The sequence below is a fragment of the Panulirus ornatus genome, chromosome 35 (assembly GCF_036320965.1).
Source record: "Panulirus ornatus isolate Po-2019 chromosome 35, ASM3632096v1, whole genome shotgun sequence".
NCBI lineage: Eukaryota > Metazoa > Arthropoda > Malacostraca > Decapoda > Palinuridae > Panulirus > Panulirus ornatus.
In genome coordinates this window covers 15,861,979-15,885,187 of record NC_092258.1, presented here as the reverse complement: position 1 = coordinate 15,885,187, position 23,209 = coordinate 15,861,979, and the positions used below count along the sequence as shown (strand labels likewise).

The 23,209-nt window shown below is 44.0% G+C and overlaps 1 protein-coding gene across 1 annotated transcript in view; it reads left to right on the top strand.

Annotated features, from left to right (window-relative positions):
- LOC139760183 (chorion peroxidase-like) overlaps window positions 1-23,209 on the top strand; it is a 197,163-nt gene that overhangs the window by 119,486 nt on the left and 54,468 nt on the right. The window contains exon 5 of the mRNA XM_071683119.1: window positions 12,177-12,279. Coding sequence (XP_071539220.1) covers window positions 12,177-12,279 — 103 coding nt within the window. The remainder of the gene's footprint in view (window positions 1-12,176; window positions 12,280-23,209) is intronic.

Below are 23,209 nucleotides of genomic sequence, written 5' to 3'. Positions count from 1 at the left end.
ATGAATCCTGAACACACTGATGTGTTCTGGTGACATTCTTTTGTGCTGGTGACTCTGGTGAGTCCTGATGACACTTGTGGCTGCTTGTGACACTGGTGAGTGCTGGTGACAGTGGTGGATCCTGATGACACTAATGGGTGCTGGTGACACTGGTGGCTGCTGGTGATACTGATGAGTCCTGATGACACTAGTTGGGACTGATGACACTGGTGAGTCCTGATTACACTGGCGGTTGCTGGTGACACTGGTTAATCGTGATGTCACAGGTGGGTGCTCTTGGGGTTGGTGTTGGTGATATTGATGAGTCATGATCACACTGGTGTGTTCTGATGACAATGGGGGGATGCTGGTGACACTGGTTGGTTCGGATGATACCGGTTGCTGCTGGTGACAATGATGAATCCTGATGATACCGGTGGGTGCTGGTGACACTGATGGGTGCTGGTAATTCTGATGATTCCTGTTGATACTGGTTGGTGCTGGTGACACTTCTGTATCCTGATGACACTGGTTGGTGATTGTGACACTGGTGAGTCCTGATGACACTGGTGGTTGCTGGTGACACTGTTGGGTGTTGGTGACACTGATAAGTCCTGATCACACAGGTGTGTTATAGTTACACTGGTGGGTGCTGGTGACATTGGTTAGTCCTGATGATATTCGTGGCTGCTGGTGACCATAATGAGTTCTGATGACACTGTTGGGCGCTGTTGACACTGGTTTGTGCTGGTGACACTGGAGTGTCCTGATGACACTGGTTAATGCTGGTGACACTGGTGGCTGCTGGTAATATTGATGAGTCCTGATGACACTACTGGGTGCTGGTGACACTGGTGGGTGCTGATAACACTGATGAGTCCTGATGACACTGGGTTGGTGCTGGTGACACTGGTGAATTCTGATGACATTGGTTCGTGCTGGTGAGGTTGATGCCGGTGACACTGATGAATTCTGATCACACTGGTCTGTTCTGTTGACACTGTTGGGTGCTGGTGACACTGGTGGGTTCTGGTGATAGTGATGAGTCCTAATGACACTAGTGGGTGCTGGTGACACTGTTAAGTTCTGATGACAACAATGGGTGCTGGTGACAATGATGAGTCTTGATGACATTGGTGGGTGCTGGTGACACTGGTGAGTCCTGATGATACTGGTGCGTTCTGGTGACACTTGTGGGTGCCTGTGACACTGTTTAGTCCTGATGACACTAGTGGGTGTTGGTGACACTGATGAGTCCTGATAACAGTAGTGGGTGCTTGTGACTCTGGTGAGTCTTGATGAAACTATTGGGTGCTGGTGACACCGATAGGTCCCGATGACAGTGTTAGGTGCTTGTGACAGTGTTGAGTCTTTATGACACAAGTGGGTGCTGGTAACACTGGTGGCTGCTGGTAATACTGATGAGTTCTTATAATATTGGTTGGTGCTGGTGACACTGGTGAGTCCTGATGATACTGGTGGTTGCTGGTGGCACTGGTTAATCGCGATGACACTGATTGAAGCTTTTGAGGTTGGTGGTGGTGATACTGATGGATCTTGATCACACTGGTGTGTTCTGGCGACACTGGTGGGTTTTGGTGACACTGGTGAGTCCTAATGACACTGCTACTGACAATGATGAGTCCTGATGATACTGTTGGGCACTGGTGACACTGGTGGGTGCTGGTAACACTGGTGGGAATGGTAATACTAATGAGTCTTGATGACATTGATTGGTGCTAGTGCACTGGTGAGTCCTGCTGACACTGGTGGGTGCTGGTGACACTGGTGAGTCCTGATGACACTGGCGGGTGCTGGTACAACTGGTGGTTGCTTGTGACATTAATGAGTCCTGATCAAACAGGTGTGTTCTGGTGACTCTGGTGGGTACTGATGGCACTGATGACTCATGATCGTACTGTTGGGTAATGGTAAGATGGGTGCTGTCGACACTGATGATTCCTGATGACACTGGTGGGTGCTGGTGACACTGGTGGGTGCTGGTAACAATGAAAAGTCCTGATGACACTGGTCGGTGCTTTTGACACTGATGGGTAGTGGTGACACACTATTGATTCCTGATTCCAGTGGTGGTGCTGGTGACACTGGTCGGTGCTTGTTACAATGGGGAATCGTAATTACACTGGTGGGTACTGTTGACATTGTTGAGTCCTGGTGACACTGATGGGTGATGGTGACACTGGTGGGTCTGTTGACACTGGTGAGTCCGTATGACACTGGTGAGTCCTAGTCATAGCGGTGGGTGCTGGTGATACTGGTCAGTGCTGGTTACACTGGTGAGTTATGATGAAACTGGTGGGCGCTGGTGACACTGTTGAATCCTGGTGGCACTGATGGGTGATGTTGATAATGGTGGGTGCTGGTGACTCTGATGAGTCCTGATCATATTGATGTGTTCTGGAGACAATCTAGGGTGCTGGTGACACTAGTGAGTTCTGATGACATTGGATGGTGCTGGTGACACTGATGGGTGTTGATGACACTAGTGAGTCCTGATGACACTGGTATGTGCTAGTGACACTGGTGGGTGCTGGTAATACGGATGAGTCTTGATGACACTGGGTTGGTGCTGGTGACACCGGTGAATCCTGATGACACTGGTTCATGCTGATGAGGTTGATGCTAGCGACACTGGTGAGTCCTGATGACACTGTTTTATTCTATTGACACTGTTGGGTGCTGGTGGCACTGGTGGGTGCTTGTAATACTGATGAGTCCTGATGACACTGGTGCTGGTGATGACACTAGTCGGTGCTGTTGAGGTTGGTGCTTGTGATACTGATAAGTCATGATCACATTCGTGTGTTCTGGTGACACGGGTGGGTGCTGGTGACACTGGTGTTTCCTGATGACACTAGTGGGTGCTGGTGACACTTGTGAGTCCTGATGACATTTGTTGGTCTGGTAACACTGGTGAGTAATGGTAATACTGATAAGTCTTGATGATAGTGGTGGGTGTTGGTGACACTGTTAAGTCCTGATGACACTGGTTGGTGGTGGTGACAGTGGTGAGTTCTGATGACACTGGTGGATGCTGGTACAGCCGGTGACACTAATGAGTCCTGATCACACTCCTGTGTTCTGGTGACACTGGTGTGTACTGGTAATACTGGTGTTTCCTGATGACACTGGTTGGTGGTGGTGACACTTGTGTGTCCTGATGACACTGGAGGGTTCCGGTGACACTGGTGAGCCCTGATGACATTGGTGGGTGCTGGTGACACTGGTGGGTGCTGGTTGACACTGATGAGTCCTGATCACACCGGTGTGTTATGATGACACTGGTGGGTGCTGGTGACATTGGTTAGACCTGATGACTTTGGTGGCTGCTGGTGACCATGATGAATCCTAATGATACTGTTGGGTGCTGGTGACACTGGAAAATCCTGATGACACTGGTTGGTACTGGTGGCCCTGGTGGATGCTAGTAATAGCTATGAATCCTGATGGCCCAGGTTGGTGCTGGTGACACTGGTGAGTCCTGAAGACCCTGTTGGTTGCTGGTGGCACTGGTTAATCTTGATGACACTGGTGGGTGCTGTTGAAGTTGGTGCTTGTGATATTGATGAGTCTTGATCACACTTTTGTGTTCTAGAGACACTGGAGGGTGCTGGTGACACTGGTGAGTCCTGATGACACTGGTATGTGCTGGTGACACTGTTGGGTGCTGGTGACACTGGTGAGTCGTTATGACGCTCGAAGGTGCTGGTGACACTGATGAGTCTTGATGACACTGTTGGATGCTATTGTCACTGGTGGGTGCTGGTGACATTGGTGAGTCCTTGTCACACTAGTATGTTTTGGTGACACTGGTGAGTGTTGGTAACATTGATAAGTCCTGATCACACTGTTGGGTGCTGGTGACACTGATTAATCCTGATGACCCTGGTGGGTGCTGTGACACTGATGAGTCCTGATCACACTGTTGTGTTCTGGTGACACTGGTGGGTACTGATGGCACTGATGAGTCATGATCGTACTCTTGGGTGCTGGTGACACTGGTGGGTGCTGGCGATACTGATGACTCCTGATGTTACTAGTCGGTGCTGTTGACACTGACAGGTGCTGCTGACACTAGTGAGTCCTGATTACGGTGGTGGGTGTTGGTGACACTGGTCGGTGCTGGTTACATTGGTGAGTAATGATGACACTGGTGAGTTCTCATCACACTGGTGGGTGCTGGTGTCACTGGTGGATGCTGGTACTGATGAGTCCTGATGGCACTGGGTGGATGCTGGTGACACTGGTGAATCCTGCTGACACTGGCTCGTGCTGGTGAGGTTGATGCTGGTGACACTGAAGAGTCCTGATCACGCTGGTTTGCTATGTTAATACTGTTGGGTGCTGGTGACACTGGTGGGTAATGGTAATACTGATGAGTCCTGATGACACTGATGATTGCTGATGACGCTGGTGAGTCTTGATTACACTGATGGGTGCTGGTGACAATGATGGTTCCTGATGACACTGGTGGGTGCTGGTAACAGTGGTGGGTAATCTTAATACCGAAGAGTCTTGATGACACTGGTGGGTGCTGGTGACGCTGGTCAGTCCTGATGACACTGGTGGGTTCAGGTGACACTTGTGGGTGCCTGTGACACTGTTGAGTCCTGATGACACTAGTGGCTGCTGGTGACACTGATGTGACCTATCCTGATGACTATGGTGGGTCCTGGTGACACTGGTGGGTGCTGGTAATACTGTTGAATCCTGATGACAATTGTTGGTGCTGGTGACACTGGTGAGTCCTGATGACACTGGTGGTTGCTGGTGGCACTGGTTAATCCTGATGATAAAGGTGGGTGCTGTTGAGGTTGGTGCTAGTGATACTGATGAGTCATGATCATACTCTTGTATTTTGGTGACACTGGTGTGTGCTGGTGACACTGATGAGTCCTGATGACGCTTATGGCTGCTGGTGACAATGATGAATCCTGATGACATTGGTGAGTGCTGGTAATACTGATGACCCCTGATGACCCTGGTTGGTACTGGTGACAATGGTGGGTCCTGATGACACTGGTGGATGCCGGTGACACTGGTGAGTCTTGGTGACACTGGTGGCTGCTGGTGACACTGGTGGGTGCTGGTGACACTGATAGGTCCTGATCACACTGGTTGTTATGGTGACACTGGTTGGTGCTGGTGACATTAGTAGTCTTGATGGCACTGGTGGCTGCTGGTGATCCTGATGAGTCCTGATGACACTATTGGGTGTTGGTGAAACTGGTGTATGCTCGTGACATTGGAGAGTCCTGATGACAGTAGTTGGTGCTGGTGACAATGATGGGTACAGTTGATACTGATGGGTGCTGGTGACACTGGTGAGTTTTGATCACACTGGTGGGTGTTGGTGACACTGGTGGATGTTGGTGACACTGGTGGGTGCTGGTGACACTGTGAGATCTGATTACACTAGTGGGTGCTGGTGACACTGGTGGGTGCTGGTGCCACTAATGAGTCCTGATCTCCTTGGTGTTGCTGTTGACGCTGTTGGGTTCTGGCGACTCTGATGAGCCCTATTCACTCTGGTGGGAGCTGATGACACTGGTGGGTGCTGGTGACACCAGTGAGTCTTGATGACACTTGTGGGTGCTGGTGACACTGGTGGGTGCTGGTAGTACTGATGAGTCCTGATGAAACTGGTGGGTGCTGGTAACACTGGTGAGTCCTGATTACACTGGTATGTGCTGGTGACACTGGAGAGTCCTGATGACACTAGTTGTTGCTGGTGACACAGATGGGTGCAGTTGATATTGGTGGGTGCTGGTGACACTGGTGAGTTCTGATCACGCTGGTGGATGTTGGTGACACTGATGGGTGTTGGTGACACTGGTGGGTGCTGGTGACACTGATGAGTCCTGATGACACTGGTGGGTGCTGGTGACACTGGTGGGTGCTGGTAATACTGATGAGTCCTGATGACACTGGTGGGTGCTGGTGACACTGGTGAGTCCTGATTACACTGGTAGGTGCTGTTGATACTCGTGAGTCCTGATGACACTGATGGGTGCTGGTGTCACTAGTGGGTTTTGGTGACATTAACGATTCCTGATTTCACTGATGTGTGTTCTGGTGACACTGGTAATGCTGATGACACTGATGAGTCCTGATGTCACCGCGGGGTGCTGGTGACAATGACGAGTCCTGATGACAGTGGTTAGTGCTAGGGATACTGTTTGGTGCTGGTGACACTTTTGTCTTGATGACACTGGAAGGTGCTGGTGACACTGATGGGTGCGGGTGACTGTGGTGGGTGCTCGTGACACTGATGAGTCCTGATGACGCTGGTGAGTGTTGGTGACACTGGTGGGTGTTGGTGACGCTGTTGGGTCATGGTGGCACTAATGAGTCCTGATTATACTGGTGGGTGCTGGTAACGCTGATGAGTCCTGATGACAGTGGTGGGTGCTGGTGACACCGATGGGTGTTGGTGACACTGGTGGTTACTGGTGACACTAATGAGTCCTGATCACACTGGTGTGTTCTGGTGACACTGGTAGGTACTGGTGGCACTGATGAGTCCTAATCATACTGTTGGGTGCTGGTGACACTGATGTGTGCTGGCGACACTGATGAGTCCTGATGACACTGGGGAGTCCATATGACACTAGTGGGTGCTAATGACACTGATTTGTCCTGATGACACTGATCGGCGCTTGTGACACTGGTGGGTGTTGGTGACACTGATGAGCCCTGATCACACTGGTGGGTGCCGGTGACACTGGTGGGTGCTGATGACACTAATTTGTCCTGATCTCCCTGGTGGTTGCAGTTGAAACTGGTGGGTGCTGGCGACTCTGATGAACCCTGATCACTCTGGTGGGTGCTGATGACACTGGTGGGTGCTGGTGACACCGGTGAGTCCTGTTGACACTGGTGGACGCTGTTGACACTTATTAGTTCTGGTGACACTGATGGTTGATGGTGACACTGGTGGGTGCTGGTGAAACTGGTGAGTCGTGATGGCACTGTTGGTCCTGGTGACACTGATGACTGATGAGTCCTGATGACACTGTTTGGTGCTGGCGACGCCGGTGGGTGTTGGTGACATTGTTGGTTGCTGGTGACATTGATGACTCTTGATGACACTGGTGGGTGCTGGTGACACTGATGATTCCTGATGACACTGGTGTATGCTGTTGACCCTGGTGTGTGCTGGTGACACTGATGAGTCCTGATCACACTGGTGTGTGTTTTGGTGACACTGGTAGTGCTGGTGACACTGGTGAGTCCTGATGACAGTGGTAAGTGCTGGTGATACTGGTGGGTATTGGTGACACTGGTGAGTCCAGATGACACTAATGGGTGCTGTTGACAGTGATGGATGCTGGTGACACTGGTGGGTGCTGGTGCACTGATCAGTCCTGATGACACTGGTGGGTGCTGGTGACACTGGTGGGTGCTGGTGACACTGGCTGGTGCTGGTGATACTGACGAGTCCTGATAAGTGTTGGTAAGTGTTGGTGACACTGATGAGTCCTGATGACACTGGTGAGTGTTGGTGACACTTGTGGGTGTTGGTGACACTGATGAGCCCTGATGACACTGTTGGGTGCTGTGACATTGGTGAGTCCTGATGACACTAGTGGGTGCTGTTGACACTGATGAGTCCTGATCACACTGGTCTGTTCGTATGACATTGGTGAGTGCTAGTGACACTGATGAGTCCTGATTACACTGTTGGGTGCTGGTGACACTGGTGAGTGCTGGTGATTCTGGTGAGTCCTGATGAGACTGGTGGGTGATAGTAACGCTGATTTGTCCTGGTGATAGTGATGGGTTATTGTGACACTGGTGTGTGCTGGTGACACTGATGAGTCCTTATCACTCTGTTGTGTTCTGGTGACACTGATGGGTACTGGTGACACTGGTGAGTTCTGATAACACTTGTGGGTGCTGGTGACACTGATGAGTCCTGATGACACTGATGGGTGCTGGTGACACTGGTGGGTGCTGGTGACACTGACGAGTCCTGATGACACTGGTGGGTTCTGGTGACACTGTTGCGTGCTGTTGACACTGGTGAGTCCTGGTAACACTGATGAGTCCTGATCACACTGGTGTGTACTGGTGACACTGGTGAATGCTGGTGACACTTATAAGTCCTGATCACACTGATGGATGCTGGTGACACTAATGATCTGATAACACTGGTGGGTGCCGCTGACACTGATGGGTGCTAGTGACATTCGTTTGTGCTGCTGACACTGTTGGGTGCTGGTGATAAATATGCGTTCTAATGAAACCGGTCGGTTCTAGTGATACATTCACTGTATGTACTTATGACACCTATGGCTGCAGGTAATACTGTGTGTGCTGGTGACACTGGTAGATGTTGTTGACACACGTGGTTGCTGGTGACACAGGTAGCTGCAGTTGACATTGATGAATGCTGATGACACTGGTGGGTGCTTGTGACACTGATGAATGTCGGTGAGATATTGATGGATGCTGTTGAGGTTGATGATTGTCGATGAGGTACTGATGGTACTGGTGAGGTTAACGACGGTGAGGTTGATGACTGATGGTTGTTGGTGAGGTTCATGACTGGTGGTGTAGTACTGATGGATGCTGGTGACGTTGATGACTGTTGGTGTGGTATTGATGGTTGCTGGTGAGGTTGATGACTGTTGGTGTGGTATTGATGGTTGCTGGTGAGGTTGATGATTGCTGGTGAGTTATTGATGAATGCTGATGAGATTGATGACTGATGGTTGTTGGTGAGGTTCATGACTGGTAGTGTAGTACTGTTGGATGCTGGTGAGGCTGATGACTGATGGTGTGGTACTGATAGTTTCTGGCGAGGTTGATGTATGTCTGTGTGGTACTGATGAATTTTTGTGAGGTTGATGACTGTTGGTGTAGTATTGATGGATGCTGGTGAGGGTGATAAGCGTTGGTTTGGTATTGATAGATGCTGGTGAGGTTGATGACTGTTTGTGTGGTATTGATGGATGCTGGTGAGGTTGATGACTGTTTGTGTGGTATTGGTGGATGCTGGTGAGGTTGATGACTGTTTGTGTGGTATTGATGGTTGCTAGTGAGGTTGATAACCGTTGGTGTGGTATTGATGAATGCTGGTGAGGTTGATGATTGTTGGCGCGGTACTGATGGATGCTGGTGAGGTTGATGCCTGGTGATGCGATATTGATGGTTGCTGGTGAGGTTGACGACTGTACTGATGAATGCTGGTGAGATTGATGACTGTATCGATGAATGCTGGTGAGGTTGATGACTGTTGATGTGGTAGTGATGAATGCTGGTGAAGTTGATGACTGTTGATGTGGTATTGATGAATGCTGGTGAGGTTGATGAATGTTTTTGTGATATTGATGGATGCTGGTGAGGTCGATGACTGTTGGTGCGGTAGTCATGGATGCTGATAAGGTTGATGACTGGTGTGATATTGATGGTTGATGGTGAGGTCGATGACTGTGTGGTATAGATGGTGCTGGTGAGGTTGACAACCATTGGTGTGGTATTGATGGTTGCTAGTGAGGTTGATGACTGTTGGTGTGGTATTGATGGTTGCTGGTGAGGTTGATGACTATTGGTGCGGTACTGATGGTTGCTGGTGAGGTCGATGACTGTTGGTATGGTATTGATAGTTTCTGGTGAGGTTGATGATTGTTGGTGCGGTACTGATGGATGCTGGTAAGGTTGATGAATGGTGGTGTTGTATTGATGATTGCTGGTGAGGTTGATGACTGTTTGTGTGGTTTGATGAATGCTGGTGAGGTTGATGACTGTTGGTGTGGTATTGATGAATGCCGGTGAGGTTGATGGCAGTTTGTGTGGTATTGATGGTTGCTGGTGAGGTTGATGACTGTTGGTGTGGTACTGATGGTTGCTGGTGGGGTTGATGACTCTTTGTGTGGTACTAATGAATGCTGGTGAGGTTGATAACCGTTGGTGTGGTACTGATGGTTGCTGGTGAGGTTGATGACTGTTTGTGTGGTATTGATGAATGCTGGTGAGGTTGCTGACTGTTGGTGTGGTAGTGATGGTTGCTGGTGAGGTTGATGACTCTTTGTGTGATACTAATACATGCGGATGAGGTTGATAACCCTTGGCGTGGTAATGATGGTTGCTGGTGAGGTTGATGACTGTTTGTGTGGTACTGATGTTTGCTGGTGAGGGTGATGACTGTTGGTGTGGTAGTGATGGTTGCTGGTGAGGTTGATGACTCTTTGTGTGATACTAATACATGCGGATGAGGTTGATAACCCTTGGCGTGGTAATGATGGTTGCTGGTGAGGTTGATGACTGTTTGTGTGGTACTGATGTTTGCTGGTGAGGGTGATGACTGTTGGTGTGGTATTGGTGGATGCTGATGAGGTTGATGACTGTTGGTGCGGTACTGATGTTTGCTGGTGAGGTTGATGACTGTTGGTGCGGTACTGATGTTTGCTGGTGAGGTTGATGACTGTTGGTGTGGTATTGATGAATGCTGGCGAGATTGATGACTGTTGGTGCGGTATTGATGAATGCTGGTGAGGGTGATTACTGTTGTTGTGGTACCGGTGGTGCTGGTGAGGTTGATGACTATTGGTGTGGTATTGGTTGATGCTGGTGAGGTTGATGACTGTTGGTTGCTGGTGAGAATGATAACTGTTAGTGTGACATTATGGTATTGGTGGTTGGTGATAAGATTGATAACTGTATGTGTGGTACTGATGTGGTACTGATGTGGTACTGGTGTGGTACTGGTGTGGTACTGATGAATGCAGATGAGGTTGATGACTGTTGGTGTGGTACTGATGAATGGTGGTGAGGTGATGACGTTTAGTGAAAAATGCGCGAGTCACCAGTTCTGTACAATCGTTTAGCTTTACATCTTACTATAACCTTTCGTCTCACTGTTATTGTACATCTCACCAAGACCTTCCATTTCTTTAAGACATCTCTCACCAAGACCTTTCATTTCACCAGGACTTAATCTTTTACCAAAATCTTCCATTTCAATGATACCATCTCTCACCAAGACCTTCCATTTCACTAGACTTTATCTCTCACCAAGACCTTCCATTTCACTAGACTTTTTCTCTCACCAAGACCTTCCATTTCACTAGACTTTATCTCTCGCCAAGACCTTCCATTTCACTAGACTTTATCTCTCACCAAGACCTTCCATTTCACTAGACTTTATCTCTCACCAACACCTTCTATTTCACTAGACTTTATCTCTCACCAAGACCTTCCATTTCACTAGACTTTATCTCTCACCAAGACCTTCCATTTCACTAGACTTTATCTCTCACCAAGACCTTCCGTTTCACTAGACTTTATCTCTCACCAAGACCTTCCGTTTCACTAGACTTTATCTCTCACCAAGACCTTTCATTTCACTAGACTTTATCTCTCAACAAGACCTTCCATTTCACTAGACTTTATCTCTCACCAAGACCTTCCATTTCATTAGACTTTATCTCTCACCAAGACCTTCCATTTCACTAGACTTTATCTCTCACCAAGACCTTCCATTTCACTAGACTTTATCTCTCACCAAGACCTTCCATTTCATTAGACTTTATCTCTCACCAAGACCTTCCGTTTCACTAGACTTTATTTCTCACCAAGACCTTCCATTTCACTAGACTTTATCTCTCACCAAGACCTTCCATTTCACTAGACTTTATCTCTCACCAAGACCTTCCATTTCACTGGACTTTATCTCTCACCAAGACCTTCCATTTCACTAGACTTTATCTCTCACCAAGACCTTCCATTTCACTAGACTTTATCTCTCACCAAGACCTTCCATTTCACTAGACTTTATCTCTCACCAAGACCTTCCATTTCACTAGACTTTATTTCTCACCAAGACCTTCCATTTCACTAGACTTTATCTCTCACCAAGACCTTCCGTTTCACTAGACTTTATCTCTCACCAAGACCTTCCGTTTCACTAGACTTTATCTCTCACCAAGACCTTCCGTTTCACTAGACTTTATCTCTCACCAAGACCTTCCATTTCACTAGACTTTATCTCTCACCAAGACCTTCCATTTCACTAGACTTTATCTCTCACCAAGACCTTCCATTTCACTAGACTTTATCTCTCACCAAGACCTTCCATTTCACTAGACTTTATCTCTCACCAAGACCTTCCATTTCACTAGACTTTATCTCTCACCAAGACCTTCCGTTTCATCAAGCTTTGGTCCCCCTAGCTGTCTCGGGACGGGCAGGAGCTGCTGGGGATAGATCTCGAGCCAGAGGACGGGTGCACCGCCTTAGAGACCCCAAGAGAAACGCTCTTCTGTTTCAAGACTGGTGAGTGACATAATTTGTATCTTCATACAGTGATATAATTTGTACCTTCATACAGTGACATAATTTGTATCTTCATACAGTGATATAATTTGTACCTTCATACAGTGATATAATTTGTACCTTCATACAGTGACATAATTTGTATCTTCATACAGTGATATAATTTGTACCTTCATGCAATGGCAAAATTTGTATCTTCACACAGTGATATAATTATACCTTCATACAGTGACATAATTTGTATCTTCACACAGTGATATAATTTGTACCTTCATACAGTGGAATATTTTGAATCTTCACACAGTGATATAATTTGCATCTTCATTGTGTGGCATAATTTGTATCTTCACACAGTGTTACTATTTGTACCTTCATATAGTGATATAATTTGTATCTTCACACAGTGATATGATTTGTACCTTCATACAATGGCATAATTTGTACCTTCATACAGTGCCCTAATTTGTACCTTCATCCAGTGGCATAATCTGTATCTTCACACAATGATGTAATTTGCACCTTCATACAGTGGTATAATTTGTATCTTCATGCAGTGTTATGATTTGTATCTTCATAGTGTCGCATAATTTGTATCTTCTCACAGTGATATAATTTGTACCATCATACACTGGCATAATTTGTATCTTCACACAGTGATGTGATTTGTACCTTCATACAGTGACAATTTGTACCTTCATACAGTGACATAATTTGAATCTTCACACAGTGATATAATTTGTACCTTAATACAGTGGCATAATGTGTGTGAAAGGAGAAAGTTGAGAGTAAATGTGAATAAGAGCAACATTATTAGGTTCAGTAGGTTTGAGGGACAATTCAATCAGGATGTAATTTTGAATGGAGAAAAATTGGAGGAAGTGAGGTGTTTTAGATATCTTGGAGTGGACTTAGCATCATGCGGTACCAAGGAAGCGGAAGTGAGTCGCAGGTTGGGGAGGAGGCGATGGTTATGGGAGCGATGAAGAATGTATGGAAGGAGAAAACGTGATATCAGAGAGGAAAAATGCGTATGTTTGAAGGAATACTATATCCAATAATATAATATGGTTGCGAGGCATGGGCTATAGGTACGGTTGTGCGGGGGAGGGTGGATTTGTTGGAAATGAGATGTTTGAGGACAATATGTGGTGTGAGGTGGTTTGATCGAGTAAGTAATGAAAGGATATGAGAGATGTGTGGTAATAAAAAAGAGTGTGGTTGAGAGAGCAGAAGAGGGTGTATTGAAATGGTTTGCTCACATGGAAAGAATGAGTGAGGAAAGACTGATAAAGAGGATATATGTATTAGAGGTGGAGGGAACGAGGAGAAGTGGGAAACCAAATTGGAGGTAGAAGAATGGAGTGAAAAAGATTCTGAGCAATCGGGGTCTGAACATGCGGGAGGGTGAAAGGCGTGCAAGGAGTAGAGTAAATTGGAATAATGTGGTATACTGGGGTCGACGCGCTATCAATGAATTGAAGCGGCTGGGGTAAACCACGGAAAGATTTGTGGGGTGTGGATGTGGAAAGGGAGCTGTGGTTTCGGTGCATTATACATGACAGCAAGAGACTGAGTATGAACAAATGCGGCCTTTGTTGTCTTTTCCTAGCGCTACCTTGCGCGCGTACGGAGGGGAGGGAGAAGTCATTTCATGTGTGGCGGGGTGGCGACGAGAATGAATGAAGGCTGGGTATGAATTATGTGCATGTGTATATATATGTATATGTCTGTGTATGTATATGTCTGTTTATGTATGTATATATGTATATGTCTGTGTATGTATATATATGTATATGTCTGTGTTTATATATATATATATGCAGACGTTCAAAAATATAGGTATGTATATGTGCGAGTGTGGAAGTGTATGTGGGTGGGTTGGCCCATTCTTTCGTCTGCTTCCTTGCGCTACTTCGTTAACGGAGGAGACAGCGGCAAAGTATAATAAATATGAAATTATATATACATATATATATATTTATATATATATATATACGAACAGAGTGCATAGGAACGAGCACCTTCAGAGAACATACAAACTTCCATCAGCCAGGATCGAACCCGGGATCCCTGTGCCACAGGCGGGAATGCTACCGCTAGGCTATGGGCCTAGCTAATAGGAAATAACTATCCGAATACTATGTACTCAAATACCCTTCGTCTCAACATGGTGATCAATGGGGTCTACACCGGTCATTTCCCAACAGGCGCACCTAGCCAGCAGATAGCATTTTACCGAACCTAACTGTACAACGCGGAGGTATATGAATATGAACAAAGGAGGCTGTTGGAGATTTGTATGTTCTATGAAGGTGCGCGTTCATATGCACATTGTTCGTATTCATATACCTCCGAGTTGTACAGTTAGGTTCCCTAAAATGCTATCTGCTGGCTAGGTGCGCCTGTTGGGAAATGACTGGTGTAGACCCCATTGCTCACGAATGTGAGACGAAAGGTGTTCGAGTACATAGTATTCGATAGTTATTTTTTATTAACCAGGCCCATAGCCAAGCGGTAGCATTCCCGCTTGTGAAACAGGGGTCCCGGGTTCGATCCTGTCTGTTTGTATGTTATATGATATATATATATATATATATATATATATATATATATATATATATATATATATATCCTTGGGGATGTATACGAGAAAGGGCAGAAGCTGGTGCCTGAGTTTGGTAAAGTGTGTGAAAGAAGAAAGCTGAGAGTAAATGTGAATAAAAGCAAAATTATCAAGTACAGTAAGGTTGAGGGATGATATATATATGATGTATATATATATATATATATATATATATATATATATAAATATATATATATATATTATCCCTGGGGATAGGGGAGAAAGAATACTTCCCACGTATTCCCTGCGTGTCGTAGAAGGCGACGAAAAGGGAAGGGAGCGGGGGGCTGGAAATCCTCCCCTCTCGTTTTTTTTTTAATTTTCCAAAAGAAGGAACACAGAAGGGGGCCAGGTGAAGATATTCCCTCAAAGGGCCAGGCCTCTGTTCTTAACGCTACCTCGCTATCGCGGGAAATGGCGAATAGTATGAAAAAAAAAATATATATATATATATATATGGTGTGGGAGGCAAGTTGTTAGAGCAGTGAAAAGTTTTTATCGAGGATGTAAGGCATGTGTACGTGTAGGAAGAGAGGAAAGTGATTGGTTCTCAGTGAATGTAGGTTTGCGGCAGGGGTGTGTGATTCTCCATGGTTGTTTAATTTGTTTATGGATGGGGTTGTTAGGGAGGTGAATGCAAGAGTTTTGGAAAGAGGGGCAAGTATGAAGTCTGTTGGGGATGAGAGAGCTTGGGAAGTGAGTCAGTTGTTGTTCGCTGATGATACAGCGCTGGTGGCTGAATCATGTGAGAAACTACAGAAGCTGGTGACTGAGTTTGGTAAAGTGTGTGAAAGAAGAGAGTTAAGAGTAAATGTGAATAAGAGCAAGGTTATTAGGTACAGTAGGGTTGAGGGTCAAGTCAATTGGGAGGTGAGTTTGAATGGAGAAAAACTGGAGGAAGTGAAGTGTTTTAGATATCTGGGAGTGGATCTGGCAGCAGATGGAACCATGGAAGCGGAAGTGGATCATAGGGTGGGGGAGGGGGCGAAAATTTTGGGAGCCTTGAAGAATGTGTGGAAGTCGAGAACATTATCTCGGAAAGCAAAAATGGGTATGTTTTAAGGAATAGTGGTTCCAACAATGTTGTATAGTTGCGAGGCGTGGACTATGGATAGAGTTGTGCGCAGGAGGATGGATGTGCTGGAAATGAGATGTTTGAGGACAATGTGTGGTATGAGGTGGTTTGATCGAGTAAGTAACGTAAGGGTAAGAGAGATGTGTGGAAATAAAAAGAGCGTGGTTGAGAGAGCAGAAGAGGGTGTTTTGAAATGGTTTGGGCACATGGAGAGAATGAGTGAGGAAAGACTGACCAAGAGGATATATGTGTCGGAGGTGGAGGGAACGAGGAGAAGAGGGAGACCAAATTGGAGGTGGAAAGATGGAGTGAAAAAGATTTTGTGTGATCGGGGCCTGAACATGCAGGGGGGTGAAAGGAGGGCAAGGAATAGAGTGAATTGGAGCGATGTGGTATACCGGGGTTGACGTGCTGTCAGTGGATTGAATCAAGGCATGTGAAGCGTCTGGGGTAAACCATGGAAAGCTGTGTAGGTATGTATATTTGCGTGTGTGGACGTATGTATATACATGTGTATGGGGGTGGGTTGGGCCATTTCTTTTGTCTATTTCCTTGCGCTACCTCGCAAACGCGGGAGACAGCGACAAAGCAAAAAAAAAAAAAAAAAAAAAAAAATATATATATATATATATATATATATATATATATATATATATATATATATATATAATACTTTGTCGCTGTCTCCCGTGTTAGCGAGGTAGCGCAAGGAAACACGAAAGAATGGCCCAACCCACCCACATACACATCTATATACATACACGTCAACACATCACATATGCATACCTATACATCTCAACGTACTTATATATGTATATACATATATATATATATATATATATATATATATATATATATATATATATATATATATATATGTATATATATATATATATATATATATATATATATATATATATATATATATATTACCCCTGGGGATAGGGGAGAAAGAATACTTCCCACGTATTCCCTGCGTGTTGTAGAAGGCGACTAAAAGGGAAGGGAGCGGGGGGCTGGAAATCCTCCCCTCTCGTTTTTTTCTTTTTAATTTTCCAAAAGAAGGAACAGAGAAGGGGGCCAGGTGAGGATATTCCCTCAAAGGTCCAGTCCTCTGTTCTTAACGCTACCTCGCTAGCGCGGGAAATGGTGAATAGAATGAAAGAAAAGAAAAAGAAATATATATATATATATATATATATATTTATGTATATATATATATATATATATATATATATATATATATATATATATATATATATATATATATATATATATATATGTATATACGTATGGATATGTATACGTATACGTATGTATATACATGTGTATGGGGGGGGGTTGGGCCATTTCTTTCGTCTGTTTCCTTGCGCTACCTCGCAAACGCGGGAGACAGCGACAAAGTATAAAGAAATAATAATATATATATATATATATATATATATATATATATATATATATATATATATATATATATATATATTTTCATACTATTCGCCATTTCCCGCGATAGCGAGGTAGCGTTAAGAACAGAGGACTGGGCCTTTTTTGGAATATCCTCACCTGGCCCCCTCTGTTCCTTCTTTTGGAAAATTAAAAAAAAAAAAAAAAAAAAAAAGAGAGAGGGGAGGATTTCCAGCCCCCCGCTCCCTCCACTTTTAGTCGCCTTCTACGACACGCAGGGAATACGTGGGATGTATTCTTAATCCCCTATCCCCAGGGATATATATATATATATATATATATATATATATATATATATATATATATATATATATATATATATATATATATATATATATATATATATATATATACATACATATATATATATATATATATATATATATATATATATATATATATATATATAATTTATTTATATTTATTTATTATACTTTGTCGCTGTCTCCCGCGTTTGCGAGGTAGCGCAAGGAAACAGACGAAAGAAATGGCCCAACCCACCCCCATACACATGTATATACATACGTCCACACACGCAAATATACATACCTACACAGCTTTCCATGGTTTACCCAGACGCTTCACATGCCTTGATTCAATCCACTGACAGCACGTCAACCCCGGTATACCACATCGATCCAATTCACTCTATTCCTTGCCCTCCTTTCACCCTCCTGCATGTTCAGGCCCCGATCACACAAAATCTTTTTCACTCCTCTCCTTTTTCACTCTTCTCCTCGTTCCCTCCACCTCCGACACATATATCCTCTTGGTCAATCTTTCCTCACTCATTCTCTCCATGTGCCCAAACCACTTCAAAACACCCTCTTCTGCTCTCTCAACCACGCTCTTTTTATTTCCACACATCTCTCTTACCCTTACGTTACTCACTCGATCAAACCACCTCACACCACACATTGTCCTCAAACATCTCATTTCCAGCACATCCATCCTCCTGCGCACAACTCTATCCATAGCCCACGCCTCGCAACCATACAACATTGTTGGAACCACTATTCCTTCAAACATACCCATTTTTGCTTTCCGAGATAATGTTCTCGACTTCCACACATTCTTCAAGGCCCCCAGAATTTTCGCCCCCTCCCCCACCCTATGATCCACTTCCACTTCCATGGTTCCATCCGCTGCCAGATCCACTCCCAGATATCTAAAACACTTCACTTCTTCCAGTTTTTCTCCATTCAAACTCACCTCCCAATTGACTTGACCCTCAACCCTACTGTACCTAATAACCTTGCTCTTATTCACATTTACTCTTAACTTTCTTCTTTCACACACTTTACCAAACTCAGTCACCAGCTTCTGCAGTTTCTCACATGAATCAGCCACCAGCGCTGTATCATCAGCGAACAACAACTGACTCACTTCCCAAGCTCTCTCATCCACAACAGACTTCATACTTGCCCCTCTTTCCAAAACTCTTGCATTTACCTCCCTAACAACCCCATCCATAAACAAATTAAACAACCATGGAGACATCACACACCCCTGCCGCAAACCTACATTCACTAAGAACCAGTCACTTTCCTCTCTTCCTACACGTACACATGCCTTACATCCTCGATAAAAACTCTTCACTGCTTCTAACAACTTTCCTCCCACACCATATATTCTTAATACCTTCCACAGAGCATCGAAGAATGTATGTGAGAATTACTTACAAAAGCAGATGGCTTTGTATGTGGCATTTATGGATCAGGAGAAGGCTTATCTTAGAGTTGATAAAGATGCTCTTAAAAAGATATCTATAGTATATGTTGTGGGAAACAAGTTGGTAGAAGCAGTGAAAAGTTTCTATCGGGGACATAAGGCATGTGTACGAGTAGGAAGAGAGGAAAATGATTGGTTCCCAGTGAATGTCGGTTTGCGGCAGGGGTGCGTATTGTCTCCATGATTATTTAATTTGTTTGTGGATGGTGTTGTTAGGGAGGTGAATGCAAGAGTTTTGGAGAGAAGGGCAAGCATGCAGTCTGTTGTGGATGAGAGGGCTTGGTAAGTGAGTCAGTTGTTGTTCGCTGATGATACCACGCTGGTGGCTGATTCGAGTGATAAACTGCAAAAGTTGGTGACTGAGTCTGGTAAAGTATGTGAAAAAAGAAAGTTGAAAGTAGATGTGAATAAGAGCAAGGTTATTAGGTTCAGTAGGGTTAAGGGACAAGTCAGTTGGGAGGTAAGTTTAAATGGAGAAAAACTGGAGGAAGTAAAGTGTTTTAGATATCTGGGAGTGGATCTGGCAGCGGATGGAACCATATAAGCGGAAGTGAATCATAGTGTGGGCAGGGGGCAAAAATTCTGGGAACCTTGAAGAATGTGTGGAAGTCGAGAACATTATCTCGGAAAACAAAAATGGGTATGTTTCAAGGAATAGTGGTTCCAACAATGTTGTATGGTCGCGTGGCGTGAGCTATGGATAGAGTTGTGCGCAGGAGGGTGGATGTGCTGGAAATGAGATGTCTGAGGACAATATGTGGTGTGAGGTGGTTTGATCGAGTAACTAATGTAAGGGTAAGAGAGATGTGTGGAAATAAAAAGAGTGTGGTTGAGAGAGCAGAAGAGGGTGTTTTGAAATGGTTTGGTCACATGGAGAGAATGAGTGAGGAAAGATTGACCAAGAGGATATATGTCTCAGAGGTGGAGGGAACGTGGAGAAGTGGGAGACCAAATTGGAGGTGGAAAGATGGAGTGAAAAAGATTTTGAGTGATCGGGGCCTGAACATGCAGGAGGGTGAAATGCGTGCAAGGAATAGAGTGAATTGGAACGTTTTGGTATACCGGGGTCGACGTGCTGTCAATGGATTGAACCAGGGCATGTGAAGCGTCTGGGGTAAACCATGGAAAGTTCTGTGGGGCCTGGATGTGGAAAGGAAGCTGTGGTTTCGGTGCATTACTACATGACAGCTAGAGACTGAGTGTGAACGAATGGGGCCTTTGGTGTCTTTTCCTAGCGCTACCTCGCACACATGAGGGGGAAGGGGGTTGTCATTCCATGTGTGGCGAGGTGGCGATGGGAACAAATGAAGGCAGACAGTATGAATTATGTACATGTGTATATATGTATATGTCTGTGTGTGTATATATATGTGTACATTGAGATGTATAGGTATGTATATTTGCGTGTGTGGACGTGTATGTATATACATGTGTATGTGGGTGGGTTGGGCCATTCTTTCGTCTGTTTCCTTGCGCTACCTTGCTAACGCGGGAGACAGCGACAAAGCAAAATAAATAAATAAATAAATAAATAAATAAATAATATATATATATATATATATATATATATATATATATATATATATATATATATATATATATATATATATATATATATGTATATTTCAAACTATTCGCCATTTCCCGCGTCAGCAAGGTAGCGTTAAGAACAGAGGACTGGACCTTTGGGGGAATATCCTCACCTGGCCCCCTTCTCCGTTCCTTCTTTTGGAAAATTAAAAGAAATATATATATATATATATATATATATATATATATATATATATATATATATATATATATATATATATATATATATATATATATTATCCCTGGGGATAGGGGAGAAAGAATACTTCCCACGTATTCCCTGCGTGTCGTAGAGGGCGACTAAAAGGGGAGGGAGCGGGGGGCTGGAAATCCTCCCCTCTCGTTTTTTTTTTTTTTTAATTTTCCAAAAGAAGGAACAGAGAATTGGGCCAGGTGAGGGTATTCCCTCAAAGGCCCAGTCCTCTGTTCTTAACGCTACCTCGCTAATGCGGGAAATGGCGAATAGTTTGAAAGAAAAGAGAAAAAGATATATATAGATATATGTATATATATATATATATATATATATATATATATATATATATATATATATATATATATATATATATATATATATATATATATACATATATATATATATGTATATATATATATATATATATATATATATATATATATATATATATATATATATATATATATATATATATATATATATATATATATATATATATATATATATATATATACATATATATATATATGTATATATATATGTATATATATATATATATATATATATATATATATATATATATATATATATATATATATATATATATATATATATATGTAGCTTCGTCTCTTCGTTTTATGTCAACTGACTGTTATATTTCTGTCTTGTATCTCCTCTGATGATGTGATTATTACACGAAAGTGCACTTGGGAACTTATCGTGTTCCATTAATGACAGGAAAATCTTCAGTGCTGTGAAAAACTGAGGTATTTCAGAAACAATCAGAATCTTAATAAATGATGATGACATAAAGGAAGCAAAAAGTGATGAAAATCAAATACATCTGTAGTTCTATCAACAAAAACTGGGGTGTGGATCCAGAAGTATAAGGGACAATTGATGAAAATAAAGACAAATAGTTGGATCTTCAGTAATATATGATGGTGTGGAGCTGCGCGAGGGGTCACTGGGAGGTGAGTCCCGGTTGACCCGGCACTATCTCCACCTGCTAGACCTCAGACCCCAAGATGCTGGCATGTACACATGTGCCGCAGCCAATCCCCTTGGGGCTGCAGCTGCTAACTGGACACTCCGGGTGATAGCTCTGATCAAACTGTGTGCCTGGAACCTGAAATGTTTGCTGCCCAAGAGGTGCAGTTAGCAAACTGAAAGTGTTATGGTCCTCAATATGGCAGTACTGTTAAAGAACGCAGATAAGACTTAGTGGATCAGGATGAAATGTAGTTAGTCCATGGGGGTCAACGGCAGGGTTCCATATGAGACTAAATTATGTCGGGAATGACTGCTCTCAACCATGGTCACAGCTTAAGCGTCGCGTCATGAGAAGAACCATCATAATGGAGTTGCACGGACTGTGATCCTTGCTGTGGTTACAAGAATGTTCTTCTGCTCACCAGTGATGCTACTACGTTTGTGAATCAAGAACCATTGAAACACAAACCTCGCCAGGTGGTAGAGTGTCCCGCAGTGTATCGAGACAGACTTCCCCAGAACTTTTTTAAAGGGGAAGTGAATGTTTATAGTTGTGTTACTGGAGTGATAGTTGTCATACATGGTGCTTTGACAAGAAAATAGTGAAATTGGAAAAAATGTAGCTTAGACATTAAAGCTTATTGATACAGTGGTTAAATTGATGAGAACTGCTATTGACGTTTGTGTAAATGAATTATACATTTCCCTTTTCCATAGCCAGAGGTTGAACCATTATGTGACATTCATTTTTTCATTTCATTTCAAGGTAAAAGTTTCAGTTTTCTAAATTGTTTCTTACATTTTTCATGTGTATATATATATGTATATGTGTGTGTGTGTATATGTGCGTATGTATGTGTATGTATATATACATATATGTATATATATGTATATTATCCCTGGGGATAGGGGTGAAAGAATACTTCCCACGCATTCCTCGCGTGTCGTAGAAGGCGACTAGAGGGGACGGGAGCGGGGGGCCAGAAATCCTCCCCTCCTTGTATTTTTTTAACTTTCTAAAATGGGAAAAAGAAGAAGTCACGCGGGGAGTGCTCATCCTCCTCGAAGGCTCAGACTAGGGTGTCTAAATGTGTGTGGATATAACCAAGATGTGAAAAAAGGAGAGATAGGTAGTATGTTTGAGGAAAGGAACCTCGATGTTTTGGCTCTGAGTGAAACGAAGCTCAAGGGTAAAGGGGAAGAGTGGTTTGGGAATGTCTCGGGAGTAAAGTCAGGGGTTAGTGAGAGGACAAGAGCA